This window comes from Plectropomus leopardus, chromosome 22 (genome assembly GCF_026936395.1).
Source record: "Plectropomus leopardus strain MGB_pleo_1.0 chromosome 22, ASM2693639v1, whole genome shotgun sequence".
NCBI classification, from domain to species: domain Eukaryota; kingdom Metazoa; phylum Chordata; class Actinopteri; order Perciformes; family Serranidae; genus Plectropomus; species Plectropomus leopardus.
The window spans coordinates 4,697,501-4,717,457 of NC_142197.1; the positions used below are offsets into that span (position 1 = coordinate 4,697,501).

The window sequence follows — 19,957 nt, forward strand, 5'->3', positions numbered from 1 at the left end:
CAAAGAACCAGCCTGTTTTTGTTTTTAACCTTTTTTATTCAGAGCGTGATTACATTTTTGTGTTGTTTCAGTGGATGAAACACCTGAAAGCCATACTTTAGTAAAAGTACAGATATCTCACCAGAAAATGACTTTGGTAGAAGTTATGGTATTTAATGTAACACAGTAATAACAGTAAAAGTAGAAGTAAATGCTGGTAATAAAAAAGCAAGCTGTCAGAATTATATATATATATATATATATATATATATATATATATATATATATATACATATATATAAAAATCAAATATAGATTTTTTTAATATAGGTTATAAACTTCTGTTCTAATTTATGTCTGAAATTCTCCTTTTTTTGAGCTACATGTTACAAATTAGAATTATTGGAGGGAGCCTGCAATTAAGATTTTCATAAATAATTTGCAACCCTTTAAACAAACTGGCTTGATTCTTCACAAAAACATGGAAAAAAGGTGACGAGTAGCTGAACTAGAGATTTGTGCCCCAAAATAGAAAAAAATCTACAAGAAAATTACCTAAAATTAGCATACAAAAGAAAAATAAAAGAACAAAAACAAGCAAACAAAAAACACACAAACAAGGAAATGACCTGGAAAGTGATGAAATAATAATAAATAATAATAATAATAATAATAATAATAATTATTATTATTATTATTATTATTATTATTATTATTATTATTATTATTATTATATTATATTTTTATTATTATTGTTATTATTATTATATATATATATATATTATAATATATGTATATTATTAAATCTACAAGAAAATTACCTAAAATTAGCACAAAAAGAAAATTAAAAGAACAAAAACAAGCAAACAAACAACAAACCAAAATAAGTAAATGACCTGAAAAGTTATTTAAAAAATGATGACGATGATGATGATGATGATGATTATTATTGTAAATAATAATTATATCTTTTTTGTAACCTAATTTAATGTAAAGTAAACAATTATTAATATAGTTTTCTTGATATTTTCCCTAGTTATGTTTTTTCTTTTTACCTTTCAATTTTATTTATTTATTTAGCAATTTTCAGGATATTTCATGCCAAAATTACCCTTGCAGCTTGTGAATAAATGCATGTAAAAGGAGTCTGAACACAATATATCAACCCATGTCTCATGAGGACAAAAATGTCAGTTACATGTCTTTGCATCCATTACACAGATTGTCTCATTGTCCCCCTCAGCAGTCTGTGGTCTCCAGTCTCTGCTCGCCTCCTCCAGGCCTAACATGGATTTACCAGATTGACAAGGACATTTCCAGACCTGCTTATTTCACCTGTCCACCAGATGCACCCAGACTCTCTCACCTGGTCCCGGTCACGTGACTCCCGCATCCACCTGCTTCCGCATTCCCCAGTTACTCCGAAAAATGTTTAAACCAGCCCGCCTCCACCTGCTCCTCTTTGCTCTGCAGCCTCTGAGCCCTGAGAGCTCCTCTTACCTGCTCACCTGTGGGTTTTTACTCTGTTCACACCATGACCGGAACCTGTTTTTTTTGTTTTTTTCCTGCCTGATAGAGAAAAGCCCCGGACGATTTTAAGCTAATTTAGCTCAAAGACTGCAGCTAATGTTAGCATACCCGCTCCTAAAACCACTCAACTGTTTTCCACCTGCTTCAAATTACAACTGAAGGTGAGTACACATGATTTATTAGTAAAATAACTTAATAAAGATGACCTACGAAGTGGCAATATGATTTTTTACGAGCTTTAATTGTGTTGTTATGTAGCTTTAATGGATGCTAGCTAGCCTAGCTCGAGCGCTAGCTCCAATGCTAACTGCTTTTAAGCTACAAAACAACTTACATTTCCAACTTTATACACAACAGTAAAAGCCATACAACATAAAAACGTGATATTGTCTCAGTATTTTTAGCTTTTTTTTGTCTGTTAGCAGTTTTTTGTACTAAGCTAGGCTAAACATAGCTCTGTACTACAAGCACTGATATGTCCGTTTTTGAGAAACATTTTTTTTTAAAGGCTGTAAAAGACTTTAGCTATTGTGAATGATTAAAAAGTATATGAATATTATCGTGCAACCTAAACACACAGTGCTATGAAGGCATAATAGCACAGCTTTACTTTACAGCTTTACCCAGAAAGTATGTTTTTTTGGTTATATGAAAAATAAATAAAATGCTTGTGGTTAACAGAAGCTTAAGAGACTTTCATGTTTTGTTCTGATGTAAAATATATCTGTAAATATGCTACTTGTAATTTCTGAAGCTTGTACATATTAAAAAAAGACCTGTGCAAATTGGCTTGATTATTCAAAATCAGGAAAATTTAAAACCATTTGAAAACAGCAATAAGCAACTTATGACGAAATGACCCCAAAATGAGTACAAGAACAACAACCTACATTTTGTTAAAAAAAGGGAAAAAAATGAGAAAAACAAACAATGGAAATAAACTGAAAAAGTGCTGAAAATCTGCAGAATAATTTTAAATATTCAATAATGATAGTTAGAAATATAGGTGTTTTTTAATTTTTTTTTTTTTTTTACATTTTTCCTTAGCTTTTTTAAAAAAATATTTTTTTCCACTAAATCCTTGTAATTTCAGTTTCTCCTTGCCTTTTTTTCATATTTTACAACGAAAGCAAACTAATTTTAACAGATTTTGAAGGTTTAAATTCTTGTGAAGGTGTCTGAACACAGCACAAGAAAGATATCTCGATCCAAGTTTCAAAGGGTTAAGTCATGTGACCGTGGTGTAGTTTGTTTATAGCTTAATATTAGCTTTTTATTTTCTGATGATTGCATTTGCATTTTAAAAATCCTAAAAGTGATGCTCATTTGTGAAGATTTTCTTGCAGAATAAGTATCATAAATGTTTGCTTCCCACGGAGCTTATTTTCTGCAATAATGCAAAATACAATGCAAAAATGGTGACACTAATTTCCGCATTAGCCTGCAGAAAAAAAACAATAATTTGAGGTTGTTTTTAAAATGTTGGATGTTTGTGCAAATTCAAAATGCACATAATAATATGTTGAATAGAAACACACTTACAGCATTCACTGCTCAGTGTGACATTATTTCACTATATTTTAACATAGATAACAGTGGTTTGCTGCTTTATAAATGCTCTGAATATTGTATCGTTGTCCTTATTTTTGACTTATTTAACTCAGACACTTTCACCTGCAGAATCCAGTGTATAAATTGAGCCTTTCCAAACTGCTTGGCAGCTTTGATTTTGGCTTCTTTATTGAATGCTACCATTTACAAATAAATGTAGGCATGGATGTTGTTATCTTAAGTACCGGGATGTGGAGTGGCTCCTTTTCTTTGCCTGAACAAAGTGTGGGAGGCACAATATGTTATTCAGTCCTGTCAGATAAACTGCTGGATAAAAGCTCAGCCTCTTTGAGTTGGCGTGTAAATGCTCCGCCGTCACTGATGTGGAGACAGGTGACAGGTGTAGAGGAGGGGGTGTCGACCGGCCAATTCGCTTCATGGCACTTTTCATGGATGGACTGTGATGAATTGGAAGGTAGAAACTCGCTTTGCTCGTTCTATGAGGCTGCTGCCCCGTGAAGCTTTTGTGTCCGGATGTGATCAGACGGTACAGTGCACATTTATCCAGTGATGCAATGTAACTAAGTACATTGCACATCTCTGTGGGAAATATTGTACTTTTTATCTCACTACATTTATCTGAAAGATTTAGTTACCAGTTAAATCAAAATATTTGCATAAAGAAAATTGTATAAAATATTATGTTTTGTTACAAATTGAACTACCCAGCAGTTGTTTAGAAGTACAGCTGATATGATTAGTCAATTAATCAATTAGCTTATTGACAGAAAATTAATTTGATAACTAGTATGATAAACATTAAAATAATTATTCTTTTTAATTAATTTTGTGGTTTTTGTGGTTATCTTTAAAAAAAAGAATAATAGTTTTGAATTTGTGTGTTTTTCTTTTAGATTTTTTTAAACAGTTCTGGATGTTTTGCATGTGTATTTTTAGATTTTTTTTTCTTGAAAACATTTTTTAAACAATTTTCCTGAATTGGGTACAATTACTTATCACACTTTAAGTTAATTTTCCTAATTTTGCTCACTTACTTTTACTTGTGTACTATTTTCAATGCAGGACTTTTACTTTCAATATAGTATGTCCTTAGTGTGGTATTAGTACTTTTACTCTGCATTTATCTGATATTTTCCCACAGTAGTTGCTCTGCCTCTGCTTTTAAAGGGAAAAACAGAGAGCTCCAAACACAGACAGGTTCATTTATCTTTTTACGTCGCTGTCATGTGCATACATTTAAATTGGGAGAGTAAACACTGAAGTGTTAGCTTGTTAGCATTGAGCCTCCTGGATTGGATCCTGTTATATGTAATGTAGGAGAAAAATGCTCAATTACTCTTGTGTGTGTGTGTGCGCTATGCTAATAATTCCATGGAGGGTCGATGCAATCAAAAACCTCTCGCTTTTAATCAGCGTCACACAGGGCAACACACACCGACACACAGTGACACACAGTGACACATTAGTGAAATGAATGAATGTGGAAGGCACCATGTGCACAGGTAACACAGTATGACGAACACACGTGTGCACGCTCACTGGTGTATTTCCTCACACACACTGCGGTGGAGATAAATGACGGGACAGACAGATACAATCAAAGAGAGGAGAGAAGCAATCTGTTTTACATTTGTAGAGTGAGCTGTCACACACACACACACACCCATTGTGCAGACACACACTTTGCAGCGCTTTTCTCTGCTCTGTGATGTGATCTGCTGCCCTCAGCTCATAACACAGGCGGCAAATAAAGACAAATAAGAAGGCAGCAAAACAAAAAGATGAAAACACCCCAAACAAAAGAAAAGACCAAAGTTTTAAAGCTGCTCTTTCTTTTCACAGAATCGATTCCTGCCATTCACCCTGAAACCAGCCCCGGCTGCCCCGTCCTGTTGAAGTGCTGAGTGACATGAACCAGACGTCATCGATCTGAACGAGGGGCTCTGAGGACAAGCTGCCACCGGGCCGAGGCTGCTTAAATGGTGAGAAGGGAGATTTAATTCAGATATTCCATTGTGTCTTTATTGCAGAGCTGTAAGGGATTTCTGTCTGACCTGCTGGCTGCAGCGCTGACAAACTGAGCCCCTTCATCCATTCATCCACTCACATACACCTCACACTTGCGGCCAGGGGAAGTGGGAGAACCTGTACTTGTTTTTAAAGGGCAACTGGTATTTTTTAATAATAATGATAATAATAATAAATAGCAACTTCTAAAATAGAGTTTACTGTGCTTTGACAAACAAAACAAGGCAGAAATTGGATACATAGCGATACAACAACGGAGAGCCTAACAGAAGAAACTAGGTAGAGTTGGAATAAAATAGAATCAGAGGACAAAAAATGCAAGCTGCAGGACGCACAATGTCAACATAAAATAATACAAAGAAAAAGACCAAAAGCAACAACAACAGACACAATAAAACCACAAGTAAAAGGAAATATAAGAGCTAAAATATGAATTAAAAAGGTGATATAGATACAAATAAATAAAAAGACAAAATTGAAAAAAAAAGAAATAAAAATGGGTTTTAAGAAAAAATCTACATGACTAAACCCCCAGACTACTTTTTTCAATTGAATATCAATATATGTGGGTATTTAGTGGTGTTTATTGATTCAACTTTTGACCTTTGAGTGCAAATTATTAAAATTCTACATATTGTGTATAAGTCGTCACATTCTGCCACTTTGCAGTGGATTTTCTACATATTACGCTCTATGTGGCTTTTGGTGTGGGGACCTTACACCGAAAGTATTGCAAAAGCAGCGGTATTTGATAACTATGAAAGTAGAGCGGTTTGGAAACTAGCAATGACAGTCGAGCTGCTCGGTGCGCCGGTTTATGCCAGCTGTAAGGTCGGACTAAATGTATTTGACACGGCAGCTGTTGCTGACCTAAAATACAAAACGTGTGCCCCGCTGTTGTGTGCATTATGCCAGACTGCAGTTGTATCTATTTTTTAGTTTTACTGTTTTATTATTAGTGGGTTTTTTTCACTACAGTCTGCAAAAGAACAACTAGTCCTACTGTCACTGTGAGGCAGAAATCCAAACCCCCCTTCTGAGGTGAATCATAATACCAAACTCGATGTGATCAGCAGAATCCATCTGTCCTCAAAGTCAGCTCGAAGACTGAGCTCTTCTCAGAATATGCTCTTTCTCTCTCTTTCTCTGTCTCAAAAGATGTCATTTGCTTTGCACTTGTAATACTTTATTCACCTGCAACTTGGTGGCACTTGAGTCAAGTGGAACTGAATGATGAGACATTTATTCTCCAAGGCTTCTCCGTGCTACACTGGGGTTTGGATTGTAGCTCATTTGTTTGTCACTTTGGACAGCGGCGTCACATGAATAAATGCATGAAGACATCATGAGTTTGTTTGGCTGCACTGTAAAGAGAAACACCAGAAGCTGTTTATTTAAATGCAGTCTGGCAGGTTTGTTGAGCGCTGTTTTGCGGATGTTTCTGGTTACAAAAAGGATATAATTCCTTTAACATAAAGGTCGATCTCTGGAGGGATCCTTTACATCAGCGATGCTCAACTTGCTTTGCTTAGGGGCCACTTTTTCAAAATGGCAGGGGGGCAGGGGCCAGTCGCAGCAGACACATATGTTTCTAGGATTTTAGGATGTTTCTAGGATTTTAAGACATCTCTAGGATTTTTGGATGTTTCTATGACTCTCAGATGTTTCGGATTGTAGGATATTTCTGGGATTTTAGGATGTTTCTTGGATTTTCAGAAATTTCTACGATTTCACAACGTTTGTAGGATTTTGGGAGGTTTCTAGGATGTTATTACATTTCTAGGATTTTAGGACATTTCTCAGATTTGAGGTCAATTAGGATTTTGGGACATTTCTAGGATTTTGAATGTCTCTGGGACTTTATGTTGTGTCTTGGATTTCACAGTATTTCTTGTGACTCTAAGGACAATTCTAGAGGATATTTTTAGGATATTTTTAGGATTTTACAATGTTTCTAGGATTCAAAAACAGTTCTCGCATTTTATGACAATCTTCAGGTTTTAGGATGTTTGTCTGATTTTAGGACCTTTCTTGGCTTTTCGGACATTTCAAGAATTTGACGACATTTATAGGATTTCACGACATTTCTGGAATTTTAGGAAGTTTCTAGGATTTTAGGACATTTGGGGCTAAACTCGGACCCCCGTTAGGGTGTGTGGGGATCCTCCACTGGCACTGTCTTGACAAATACTCTCTATTTTGATGCTGTTTTATACACTTGGGCACCTTGTGTATACTAAAAGTACAAAAACAATTTCCACTGTGGGTCACTTCATTTTTATTTGAAGTAGAAAATTGTTTGGGGGCCACCCGACACACTGTCGGCGGCCAGATTTGGCCAGACATGGGACAGCAGGGCCCCTGATTGGAAAATATAGAACTTAACCTTTAAAATTTGACTTCGACTTGCCCCCAAAACTTGAGAAATAGCTCGACTTTAAAGGTCTGAAATTCTTGTGGCAGTCAGGTAGAAGCTGCAGCCTGCGCTGGCTCGCCTCTTCCCCAGGCAGGCACGAAAGATGCGATAAACTCTCATCAGAGAAGATGAAGCCCCTCGTCGATAACAGCTGATCATCCCGAGCGTTGTACTACTCTTACATTCCCTAAAGCCAACTTAGGCTGACGAACAAGACTGTTATAAAACATTACGGTGCAAACAATAAGCCGAGAGTTAAAAGGCTATGCGAAACTACACCGTGTCCCACTACGCTTCAGCATTCATCTGTTCACATCAAACACACACACACCGTCAGTGATTCAGCTCACCGCAGAAACACAGAGCCTCTGTTTGCACTGTGTATTCTGACCACAGGATGCTCCGTCAGCCTCCATCTGCATCTCTGTCTCTTTCATGTCCTCTGACTATGAATCATGGATGGATTTGTGCTTTCAAGGAATTTGAAATATTGATGTTTGGATCTGTGTGTGTTCAGCTTTAAGTCTGTTCTCCCTCTGACATGCTCCAGTCTCTTTTTTATTTCTCTGCTGCTGCTGCTGCTACTACTGCTGCTGCTTCTTCTTCTTCTGCTGCTGCAGATTGGTGTCAAGTGCAGAGACCACACGCAGACACACACACACACACACACACATGTGCACATACACTTTCTTCCTAACAAGTGATACACATTCATTACATTTTCTGCCCACTGTGTGTGTTCTCTGCACTTGACACCAATCTACCCCGAGGCAGAAGAGTGTGCCGCCCACTTAGATCTCCCTCCTTCCCCCCTCTCCCTCACACTCTCCCCTCTGTCTTCCACCTTGATCCAGTTGGCTGAAATAGGACTCTAATTGGCCGTGCAATGTCAGAGAGACTGTGTCTGTGTCTCTGTGTGTTTGTGTGTGTGTGTGTGTGTGTGTGTGTGTGTGTGTGTGTGGACTTTGTCCAATAAGACAGTTTAATATTCTAAAGACCTGCTGGTGCCCTCTGCAGGCTGCAAAGTTCAGTATGAAAGTATTGCACAGATTTTGGTGGCTCTGGAAAAAAAACACTCACTGGGAGAAAAAAAAAAAAGTTCATCCACTGACAAATATTAATCTGAAATTTTGTGGAAGTGGGTTACACCAATATAAAATTTAGCCCAATTAAAGTTTACTTTTGCCTAACATACACATTAGAGAAGACTTTAATAGGACTTAAAGACTAACGTGTGCTTTCTCACATTTAAAGACAAAGACAATTTAAGATTTTACAAACAATGGGGATCTTGCAGGGTCAGGTTGTTTACTTTTCTATTGTTTACATTAGGGATAGTTACTATTCTTTGTCTGAGGGCCACTTTTGTGAAATGACAAGAGGCCAGGGGCCAGTCGCTGCAGCCTTGTACGTGTTTCTAGGATTTTTAGGACGTTTTAGGATTTCTGCACGTTTGGATTTGAGGACATTTATAGGATTTTTGCACTTTTCTAGGATTTTAGGATGTTTCTGGGGTTTTAGCACACTTTCGGGATTTTAGGACATTTCTAGGATTTTCTTTTCTATTTTTTTTCCTTCTCTCTTTTTTGTATGCATATTTTCAGGTATATTTCTTGTAACCTTTTGCTAGTTTCTTGCCAATTTTTGTGCCATTCCTAGTCAAATTGCCAATCACCCTCCCATGTTTTAAAAAAATCAAACCAATGCTTGGGTTTCAAAGGGCTATCATTGGGGGAGGAATATTCAGATATTTATTTTATTTATATTGTTCATTATAAAGGGACAATGCAAATTAACATTATAGAACTTCAGCTTGCTACAAACAAGCTGTAGTAACTAATGTTTCACATAAAAAGATTATAGTTAAAGCTTGTTTCCAACTCCTCTCCCTAGTTAGGTGTCTAGCAAAGTAAAAAATATTTTTTTTTAAAAAAAGGACCAAGGTTAGCAATAACATGCAGTACAATAATAGTTATGGTAAAAAGAAGAAATATTTATATTAAGATTATTACAAATGTCCAAGTTACATGCACTTAGGACACTCAAATATAAGACATTATACAATATTTAAAAATGCTTTCATCTCTGATTTTGCTTCAGCCAACCTTTAACACTTTTGTTAAAAATCTTAGTATCTTGTGTTGATTTTCTTTTTCTTTATTATTTTTGCTACTGTCCCACAATGCCTTCCTCATGTTGAAGTAGAATAATTAGGGTCAAACGTCACTCCTTGTCAGGTCGTTGTGTCTGAATGGGATCAGAGCTCTGCAGCCAGGTTTTAAAATCTGGTGGAAAGACTGAAACCAGAAGAGTGGAGGCTGTTACAGCAGCATCACATATTGGTTGAACGTTTGGATGTCCACACACTTCTGGCCGTGTGTGTCGTTCACTGGACCAAAGTGTTGGACGGACTGACGGATGGACAGTGGCTGGATGAAAGCATCGACCACAGAAACATCTGACAGAGAGAGATAAAAACTAGCGGTTAGCTTCAGTGAACATGACATAAACCTGGCAGAACACACACACACACACACACACACACTTTAACCACGCGTGTGTCAGATAGCAGATCGTTTAAAAGGAAGCGTTTACTATCAAAAGCACACAGTCACACATACACTCTGGGAGACAGATGGGCGGGAAAACTCCAATTGTTGTAAAATTAATGGCTCATGTGATAGCCAATCAAACGCTTGGCAGGCTGTGTCAATAGCCAATCAAACAGCTGGCGGCATGAATGTTAATGAGTTGGAGGTTCGTCAGTGTCACCTTGGTAACAGTTGGGAAATACCTGACCTTCTTAACACGGTTTTAATACCACCGGCTAAAAACATGTTTTAATTGGTTGTTTACAAAAAAGACCCTGCACCAACAGATGATGGGAAATTAACAATGAAATGTTTCCTCACAGCTGTTTGAGGTCATTTATTTTAATGTTTAAAATCACCGTGTTTGTGTTTATTCCATTCGGAGTTTTCATGCATTTATCGAAAAAATACTGTTGTTTTTTTCTTTATTTTTTTTACAAACACTAATTCAGGGTTATACAGCTTAAGGCAATTTAGATCCAAGGCTATAATATAATTGCACATGGAGTATATTTTAAGAGCAATGTCAGAATAACCAAAACTATAGTAAAAAAAAATAAATAAAAAAAATAAAAATCATGAACCCACAATCGACAATCAATTTCTTAGGGTTCGGGACAAGTTTGCCCAAATATTCAATTTAAAAAAAAACCAAAAACTAGATAAATATATTATATTATATTTTATATTGTATTTTTAGATTATATGTTTTTAAATAAATAAAAGTAATACTCTAGTGAGAAAAATGGACGAATGGACAAATAAACTGTTTTAATGCTTTCTTTACTCAGTGTCTTGCATGTATTTGCAGTATCACACGTAGCTCCACATAATAAAAAAAACTGTTCTTCGGTAGCTGATGTAACACTTTGCCTCGTTGCACTAAAAAAGCAGCAAATTGAATTTCAGTCACATCATGTCTCTCTTGGTATTGTTAGTGACCTTTATCATTATTCTTAAAAAAGAAAGATTCAGATTTATGGAATAAATCCATGTAAAGCACTGCTGAAAGAAAAAACAAAACTTAATAAAAAGTAAAAAATCATATTTAATATTTTTTAAAGCTTAATTTTTGAAAGCACATAATGAAAATCGATACGTGTGGTTTATATTAACCCTTTAACAATCACACTAAGAAATGCCTTTGTAAACAAATGATTATAACAACATTATAGCCCATAGCCCAACTAATTATCAATGCTATAAAATAAAACTTGTAAAATAAAAGTAACGTCATAAGATAAACAAATAAAAAGAAATATGAAAAAATAAACAAATAAAATATATACAAATAATAATAAATCTGATAACAAAATCTGTTTAAAATGTGTGGTAGAAAAAAATATATAGTCAATGTAATGTAATAAAATAGAAATGAATTACAGTATAATCAAAATGCGACAATGCATCGTCTAAAAACGTCTGTAGAAAATTAAATTGGGTTTACCCAAGTTTTTAGAAAAACAATTTGATTGCAAAAAAATGGCAGCCATGCAGTTACAATGGCTGTTAAAGGGTTAAAGCGGCCCCTAAAAGTTAAAAACATTTGTCACAGACTTGTCTCTTATAGCCTTCTGTAATCTGAATATGTTGTGTACAGACGTCTGTCAGTATTTCCTCCACAGCAGTCAGTGTGTCACATGTCAGTTTCTCCTTACTCTGCATGCTGTGTACACTGTATATATATTTATACTTTCCACCTCCACTGATGCTGCGTTCAGGTGATGTGGGAATAATAGCAGAGATTGGAAAGACAGCGGTGTAAATGATTTGCGACTGTCTACGTTGTCAACACCGTTAGATTATTACAGAGTTGGTCATTTGAGGATTTAAGCACAGTGCATTGGCAATATAACATCATATCCATTACATTTCGGTTTAATTACATTGAAAAATGGTCTTTTGCTGATATGAGACATAATGTTTGTTTTGTCTTCAAGCCTCTCTGTATTAGTAAGTGCCCATCTGGATTATGTTAACATGGATTTTGATGTGAAAGTTATTTACAAAATGGTAACAGTAAACCCACCTATCAGCCAAAGTGCTGTTGGTTTTCAGAGGAGAGGATACTCATGTAACCACTTCCTTCTCGCTAACCTTCCCATCTACCTAGCAGTGCACCCACCTCATCAACTACCATTACAACACAGCTAATGTCCATCTGTCCGTCCTGACCTCCAACAGTCAGAACCTCTCCAACTGATACACGGCCGAGTTTATTTCCAGCATTTTTTGAAATGACTGTTGTTTTTTGGGGGGGGGGGCTGTCTGAGAAATTCATATCTTATTCCCTCACAGCTACACGCACACATTTCGTCTTTATACCCTCAGTACTCTAAAGAACCTACTACTCCTATATCATATGCATGGAGTTATGGGCATAATAACTGAAATGCAGAAGTTTAGATAAGAACCAGTGAAAACGAGCGACTGTAATGAAAAACTAACCTCAGCAGACACATTTAGAGAAATTTACAAAAGAAAGGCGAACAGGCCGCCGGTCTCAGTTACTAAGTCTCTCTCTCTGTGTGTGTGTGTGTGTGTGTGTGTGTGTGTGTGTGTCTCTCTGTGTGTGTGTGTGTGTGTGTGTGTGTGTGTGTGTGTGTGTGTGTGTGTGGGTGTGTGTGTGTGTGTGTGTGTGTGTGTGACACTCGTCATTAATGTTCTTTTGTCTGGTTTGGAATAAATCCAGAGAATAGAGTAGAATAGATTTGAATAAAGTTAGTGGGTGTAGCTTTCATTCAAGTAGACAGCAGTGCTCTCTCTCTCTTATTCAATTCAAATTCAAATAGCTTTATTAACATGAATAAAAATAATTTATGGCCAAAGCATTTCATAAAACAAACTTTTTTCTTTTTTTTTTTTACAGATATCATGTACATTCATTCATTAGGCTACATATTTATTAAATATACAGGTCCATCCATCTTTCTCTCTCTGTAGGCTTATATATATATATATATATATATATATATATATATATATATATATATATATATATATATACTATGTCTGTACTGTGTGTATATATATATATATATATATCATAAATATTTTTCTTATTTTGCACAATACATTAATATTACATACATTGAAAAGTGTTGTATTTTATGTCTCCATCTATTGGTAGGCCATCATGATAAGAGTATGCATAATATGATGTTAAATCCAGAACGGAGAATACACTAAAATCACTAAAATTAGGTTGGGATAAAAATGGATGTATCAATACTGGTATTGCTTAGTGGCCAGTCGGGTTTTTATATTTCAGAATATTGGATATCGGCTAAAAATCTGGTATCATGGATCCCTAACCCCCATATAACGTGAGTAAAGTAAATGAGAGGGCAGTGTGAGCTGTGAGGAGATGAACTCCAGCTGTTGTGTGTTGCTGCGTCTGTTATCTCTTAGGCTGTGGCATGTGCTGACATTTTGTGCTGCAGGAAGGACTAGATGTTGCATTTAAATTGTGTATCAAAATCTTGGGGTATAGATGTATTTTTTTTCCAAAAGAACGGTCTAATATCTTCATATGTACATTGTTGCAGGAAATGTTGCTCTGTCTCTTATCTCGCTCTCTCTCTATTTATATATATATCTATATACATGCATACATACAGTTAACAAAGAAATATACAACAGCATTATGTCAATGCAAAATCAGAAATATTTTGAGTGAAATAGTAAATGAAAAGGCAGTGTGAGCTGTAAGGAGGTGAACTCCAGCTGTTGTTGTGTCAGTTGGCTCGGACATATTTTGCTGCAAGTAGATGTTGCATTTGAGTTTTGTATCAAAATCTTAGAGTTTATTTGTCATTTTTGTAAAGACCTTTGTTCTAATATCTTCATATGCGCTATAGTGTAGCAGGAAATGTTGCACTCTCGCTTTCTCTCTCTCTCTCTCTTTCTCCCTCTCCCTCTCTCTCACTCACTCACTCACTCACTCAGCGCGTGCCTCTCCGTTGGAGCAGCAGCTCGTGCTCAAACACAAACGGCGCACCGCGAGCGCACTCACTGCTGCTGATCGGGCGGCACGAGACTCTTCTCCTCCTCACCACCACCATCACCATCACCCTCCTCCTCTTCCTCCTCCTCCTCGGTGGATGCTAACCGGAGAGCTTCATCATCATCTTCATCATCACCGGGAGCAGCGCAGGGAGAGAGGCGCAGCAGCAGCAGCAGCTCTCCGCGGGCTAAAAAGTTGAGGAGGATCCGGTTTAATAACGGAGCACCGGAGGGGCCCGTGCCCGACGTTAACCCGGGATAATCCGCCTGACACGGTTCATTTCGACTTTGGACTCCATGGAAACGGATCCGGTGGTTTTGAAGGGATTAATTGTGTATTTAACGGATCACTGACGGCGCTTTCAAGGATCTCTTTAACCGGTCCCCGGTGCTGAAACTGATCTCCGGTGTGTTTAAACGCAAGGGACCCCAGTTGTTTTTTCCTCTCTTTCACTGGATTCCCGGTGTTTGAAGTGAACACTTTGTGTTTGAACCTTTCAAAAAATGATCCCCAGATGTTTGTTTTAACGGATCCCCGGTGGATAAACGGATCAATAACGGATTTCTGACATTAAAGGCCAACTCCATAACGGATTTGTTTGTGTTTGAAGTGACATCTGAGGTGTTTTAACGGATTTCTGCAGGTGGTGTAACGGATCATCGGACAGTCCTGGTTGGACTTGACGGTGTGTTGACCGACTGTAACCCCGGCCCCCTCCCCCGGTACTGAAAAAAAATAAAAGAAGAAGAAAGAAACACAGCAGGTAAAGCAGGTGGAGTTCACATAACGGATTTAACGGGGAAAACGGACTGAAGTAAGTCTCTTTAATAATACATCACCACCGGGTTTCCTTTGGGACCGAGCGCCGGTGGAAACACACCCGGGGCTCACTGCTTCCCAACGGGGACGCGAGAAGAGAAGTTACCGGAGGACCGGAGGAGTTGATCGGGATGCTCACCGGCAGAATCAAACATCCTCACGCACCGTTAATGATCACATCATTAACACCACGTTGATCTCATAAAAGGGGAATGTACTGATTGTTGGATTTTACCGGATAAAACCCGCCCCTTTCTCCCGGTTTTTCTGCTCCCCTTCAAATTGGAGACCCACCGAATCGATACATTCAATCATCCCGGATCCATTTTTCATCCATCAGCCCCTCACGAGCTGTAAAGCAGGGATCGTTTAGACCCGGTGGAGAATCCGAGTGAATTATCTCCTGCACGGTGAAATAAACCCACATGCTGGCCGTAAATTATCCACTTAACCCCCTCACGAGAGAAAGAGGGAGAGAGACATAGAGGCAGACTGCAGAGAAAGAGAGATATTACCTTTATAAAACACCGTCTCTCTGCAGACAAGTCAACAAAAAGCCACACCAAAAGCTCATTTGAACTTTAAATCTCCCAGAGAGACATGGTTTGAGCTGTTGAATGGGTTAAATTTGGATAGAAATTGACCAGAAAAATCACCTTTAACAATATTTTTAAAGGAAAATTCATGAAATCACAATAAATGGCTGTTTTAGGGAAGAAAGAGGGATATTTTGATGTTAGAATAAACAAAACCTAACTTGGTTCTAAAAAACTGAGCGAAAACTTGCAATTTTAACAAATTTCTTGCTCCCCGCAAAAAATTATTAATAAAGATATATGAAATTGAATATTGGCTGATAATTTGTTGATCTAATGCAAAAAAGAAAAAGCCTGTAATTATGATAATCTTGGAGATCCTCTTCTTTGGCTCCTAATACTGACCTTAATGTTCTGCAAGGCACTTTCATCTCCCACTGCATCATGATAATAATCCCATAATAGTGCGATGGGGGTTTATTTATGCTTTATTGCAGGTCTGCAAGAGCTTTAACTCAGAAGAAATTAACTTTATAACAACCCGGAGAAAATAACCTGCTGCTTTAAATCTCCTCTGATGATTTAAGCGCTTGGTTGCGGATGCGTGCAGATAGAGAAGTTGATTGTGAAGCTCAAAATGAAGTTTTCTATCATGAAAAAGTGATTTTAATGAAGAATTAGTGACTTTAGGTTGTTTTTCAACTTACAGGATCCCAACAAGGGTTTATTTCCAGTTGAAAACCTCTTTCTGTGGTGGTTTCGAGTTTAGCTCACCCAGCTGATTTCCAGTGAAAGCCTATGGATGGTACGCTCACTGTATAGCCACATCCTCAACAGCATACCTCCTCCTCCTCCTCCTCCTTCTCCTCCTCCTCCGCCGCCTCAAGAACTTGAAATCGAGCCATGCAGCATTGATTTCTTTTCTTTCCCCTCACCGCAAAACCAAAACGCACACGACCATCTCATCTTTTCTGGTTTGTCAGTTTTGTTTGGCTGAAATGTAAGACGTGCCGCGGTGTTGATTTTCCACTGGTGCTGAAGGACATTCATAACGGTCCAGCAGCGGCGAGGTCAGAGTTCAGGGTTTCAGAAATAGAACTGCTGGAATTTCGGCAGAACAGACTGGATGTTTTGATGGTTTGAGAGCTGGAAGCTTTTAGACGATCTAACACGCAAACGTTTTTTTTTTCACATCTCAAACTGAAAACGAGCTGGAATCTGACTTAAGCATAAATGAGTGTTTTTCTGAAACTTAAGGATATTTCTTTGCCGTTGGAGTGACACTTTTAGCTAAATGGGACTTAACGACAGCAGCCCAGGCGCCATGCGGAATGGCCGCGGCCTCTCGGACCAGTGGGCAGAGTCTGTGGTGGTTCGGCCTCGAACCACCGAGCGCCACATCACGGTGCACAAGCGGCTGGTGCTTGGCTTCGCCCTCTCCATTCTCACCCTCATCATTGTCACGGCGGTGGCTGTGGTGCTCAGTGTCCGCTTTGAGGAGTGCGGCGGACGAGATCGCAATGGAGCCTCAGGGGAGCCTGGCTCAAGAGGCTCTGGAGGGTCGTCGAAGTTGAACGGGAGCAGAGGGGAGAGGACGGGAGAGAGGGGGGACGATGAGGCGGTCCAGCCGTGGAGGAACTCCAGGCTGCCGGGCACGGTGAGGCCGCGGCACTACGACTTAAGGCTCGCCGTCTACATGGACAACTTCACCTTCTCTGGTGACGTCAGCATCGAGCTGGAGTGCGTTAACGCCACGCGATTCATCGTGCTGCACACTGACCGCCTTGAGGTACGGTGGCCTGCATGGGCAGAAATCTGTAGAATTATCTTTAAGAGCAGAGCTCACAGTTTTTTTCTGTAAGATACCAAAATCTGCAAAATATCAGATTTATGACTTTGGAAGATGTGAAGAGGAAAGGTCTGTTGGTGTTGCCCGCCTGAGTGCAGATATACTGTATATAACTTGATGGCGAGATGCTGCAGATACCTGCGTAGCTTTCTTAGTTTTCCAGTCTCTGGTCATTGTTTGGATTTTTGTCGATATGAGTGCTGAAACGATACTTTGAAAACAGTACCAATGCCTTAATGGTGCCTTAAATAACGCACAAAGGCCAATTTGAACTTGAAATAGAATGTATTAGCTCCAAACAGTTTAAAGTACACTTAGGTATATAAATATGTATTGATACAAAATAGTATTTACACATTTGCACAACAAAATAACGTCTTGTAAATCGGATTTTGAATATTCCACAGAAATAAAAAGAGATTTGTCCTAAATTTTGCTGTTATAAATGCTGGTATGACCGAACCCTCGGAGCCTTACCAGTAGTAAACCTAAAATTGAAAAAAAAAAAATTCTCTTTTGATACCTTGAATGATGAAGGATTCGTCCTCTAGGGAGCATAATCTCCATATTAGATTTTTATAATTCTTGTGTAGATATTAGCGCAGTTCTTTGATAGTCGGAGATGCGTGTTATCAGTCGAACACCTCTCAGGCGACTGAGATTGCTTCAAGTAGTAGTATTTTTTTTGTTGCTAGTTAGTGTGCTATGCAGTGTACTTTTATGGACCTTTTGGTACCCAGATTTTGCTGACGAGTGAACGCTGTTAACTTTGGTCCAGACGGCAACAGATCTCTTAATACATCCATCCTGCAGACACGATAGAGCAGGTGAGTGAGGCTGTTACCTGTAAGGCTCAGAGTTAACATTATCTTGTTATTCAACTGTGAACTTGACACAAAATGTGATAAACATTTGGATTATTTTGTGTAGATTAGTGTTGCAACCGTAACTGATTGCTATACATATGAAATCAGCTCTTATCCAACCGAAGCGAGCACCCCGCCCACATCGGGTCGAGGTTGTGGGCGGGAATGATCACAAATCCAGCAGGAGCGGGCGGGAGGAGGATTGAGAAAACAGTCCCACGCAGGGCTCTAGTTTGCAGGGGTCTGCGGCTTTGCAGGCATCTTGCCTGGGTTGCATACCATCCACCATCCCCTCCACCTCCAGATGACAAAGTCAACTCATATGCTATGTCTCTTTAGAAATGTTGATACTTAAATGTACAAATGTAACGTATTTGTGGCTTATGTAGCACTGAAGTTTTATAGATGTCTGGGTTACGTCCAGTAACCATTGTTTCAGCAACATACTGTATAATTGTGTAGTTTAGACTTACTTTGCATTAAAACAATGGTTTTATGTGCCATCTAAGACAGACGTCATCAAGCTTTTTTGTTTTTGTTTTGACCAAAGACCCCTCAGCTCAAAGAAAGATGGAAAAGGGACCGCCAACTACATACAGTATATCATATAAAGATGAGTCGCTCTACAGGTAATTCCAGGTAACTGAAATGCCTGTTTCTAAAATTTCCAAAGGATGTGATTTTTACCACAAAAACATTACGTTTTGTATGAAGTGCATTAAGTGAATAGAGGAAGGATTGTGTCTTTGTGCATAGAAAAATGATTGTTTTCAGATGACGCTGTGGGATGTTTTTGCTTCCCCACACCACATAACTCTCCATCTCCCAACCTCTGAACTTCTTAGCAGTGAAGTGCCAATTTTTGGAATCACTGGATGCACTATCCCCTTCAGTCAGCGTGTTGTTTCTGTAGCATATGATTGAGATCAAAACTCCGACCTACTCTAAACTCTGCCCGCCTCTCAGAGACGGATACATCGCTTCCTGTGGATATACACAGTTTGATAACTTTCCAAACAATCCTCCTTGTTTGCAATCCGAAGGTCTGCTCGATGCGTTGGGAAAAAAAACAACCCGCTCTCTAACAAAGAATGTTTATTTCCAGATTTGGCCTCAGAGGTTTCCCTAACGAGGCTAATTAACCGTCAAAGTTGCTGTTTCAGCTGAATTTTGGAGACGAGTGCGTGGTGAGAGAAAGCCTCAGAGAAACGCCCGAGCATCATGATTTTTCAGGCCGGTCATCTCGGCTAATGTGAGAGGAGGATAAATCAGTCTAATTCGGGCAGAGGCCAATTAAAAACCCTGCAGCCTCTTTTGTGTCTGTGTGAGAGCACGCTGTGAATTTGGAGGTGTTGTTGGACGCCAGGCAGGTCTCCTAAGGTAGCCTTGGAGTTGGTGCATGACAATTTTTCTTTGTGAAACAAGATGATGAAAAGGCCAAAAAACACAACTGTGGATAAAAATACAACCTGCTGGAAGAGAGAGGAGAGAAAAAATACTCCTGCGAGGAGCGCTTTATTCTCCGAGTCAAAGAAATGTCACGAGTACAAAATGCATTCAACAAAGTAGAGGAGAGCTTAAAGCATCATTGTGCTGGTTTGCATGTTTTAATACTCAAACTACAATTCCTGCTGAGGCAAACACATCATCAAACTGATTTCCTTCACCCTCAGCAACGATTGGCTGCAGTTTATGTCGGGGAAAATGAACTTGGAGACCTCAGTGGTTCTCACATGACAGATTTGATCACAATGAGACATTAATA

At 38.5% G+C, this 19,957-nt stretch overlaps 1 protein-coding gene across 2 annotated transcripts in view; it reads left to right on the forward strand.

Moving 5' to 3' along the window:
* The first annotated feature begins 1,344 nt into the window (after positions 1 to 1,344).
* The window catches only part of trhde.1 (thyrotropin releasing hormone degrading enzyme, tandem duplicate 1), a 201,330-nt gene continuing 182,717 nt past the window's right edge, over positions 1,345 to 19,957 (forward strand). Inside the window, exons 1-2 of one of the 2 annotated variants that reach the window (XM_088072648.1) lie at positions 1,345 to 1,670; positions 4,924 to 5,063. In XM_088072648.1, the coding sequence (XP_087928774.1) occupies positions 5,061 to 5,063 (3 nt within the window). In that variant the 5' untranslated portion in view covers positions 1,345 to 1,670; positions 4,924 to 5,060. Of the gene's footprint in view, positions 1,671 to 4,923; positions 5,064 to 14,079; positions 17,267 to 19,957 lie in introns of those variants that run through there. The other variant, XM_088072647.1, reaches the window with a different exon arrangement.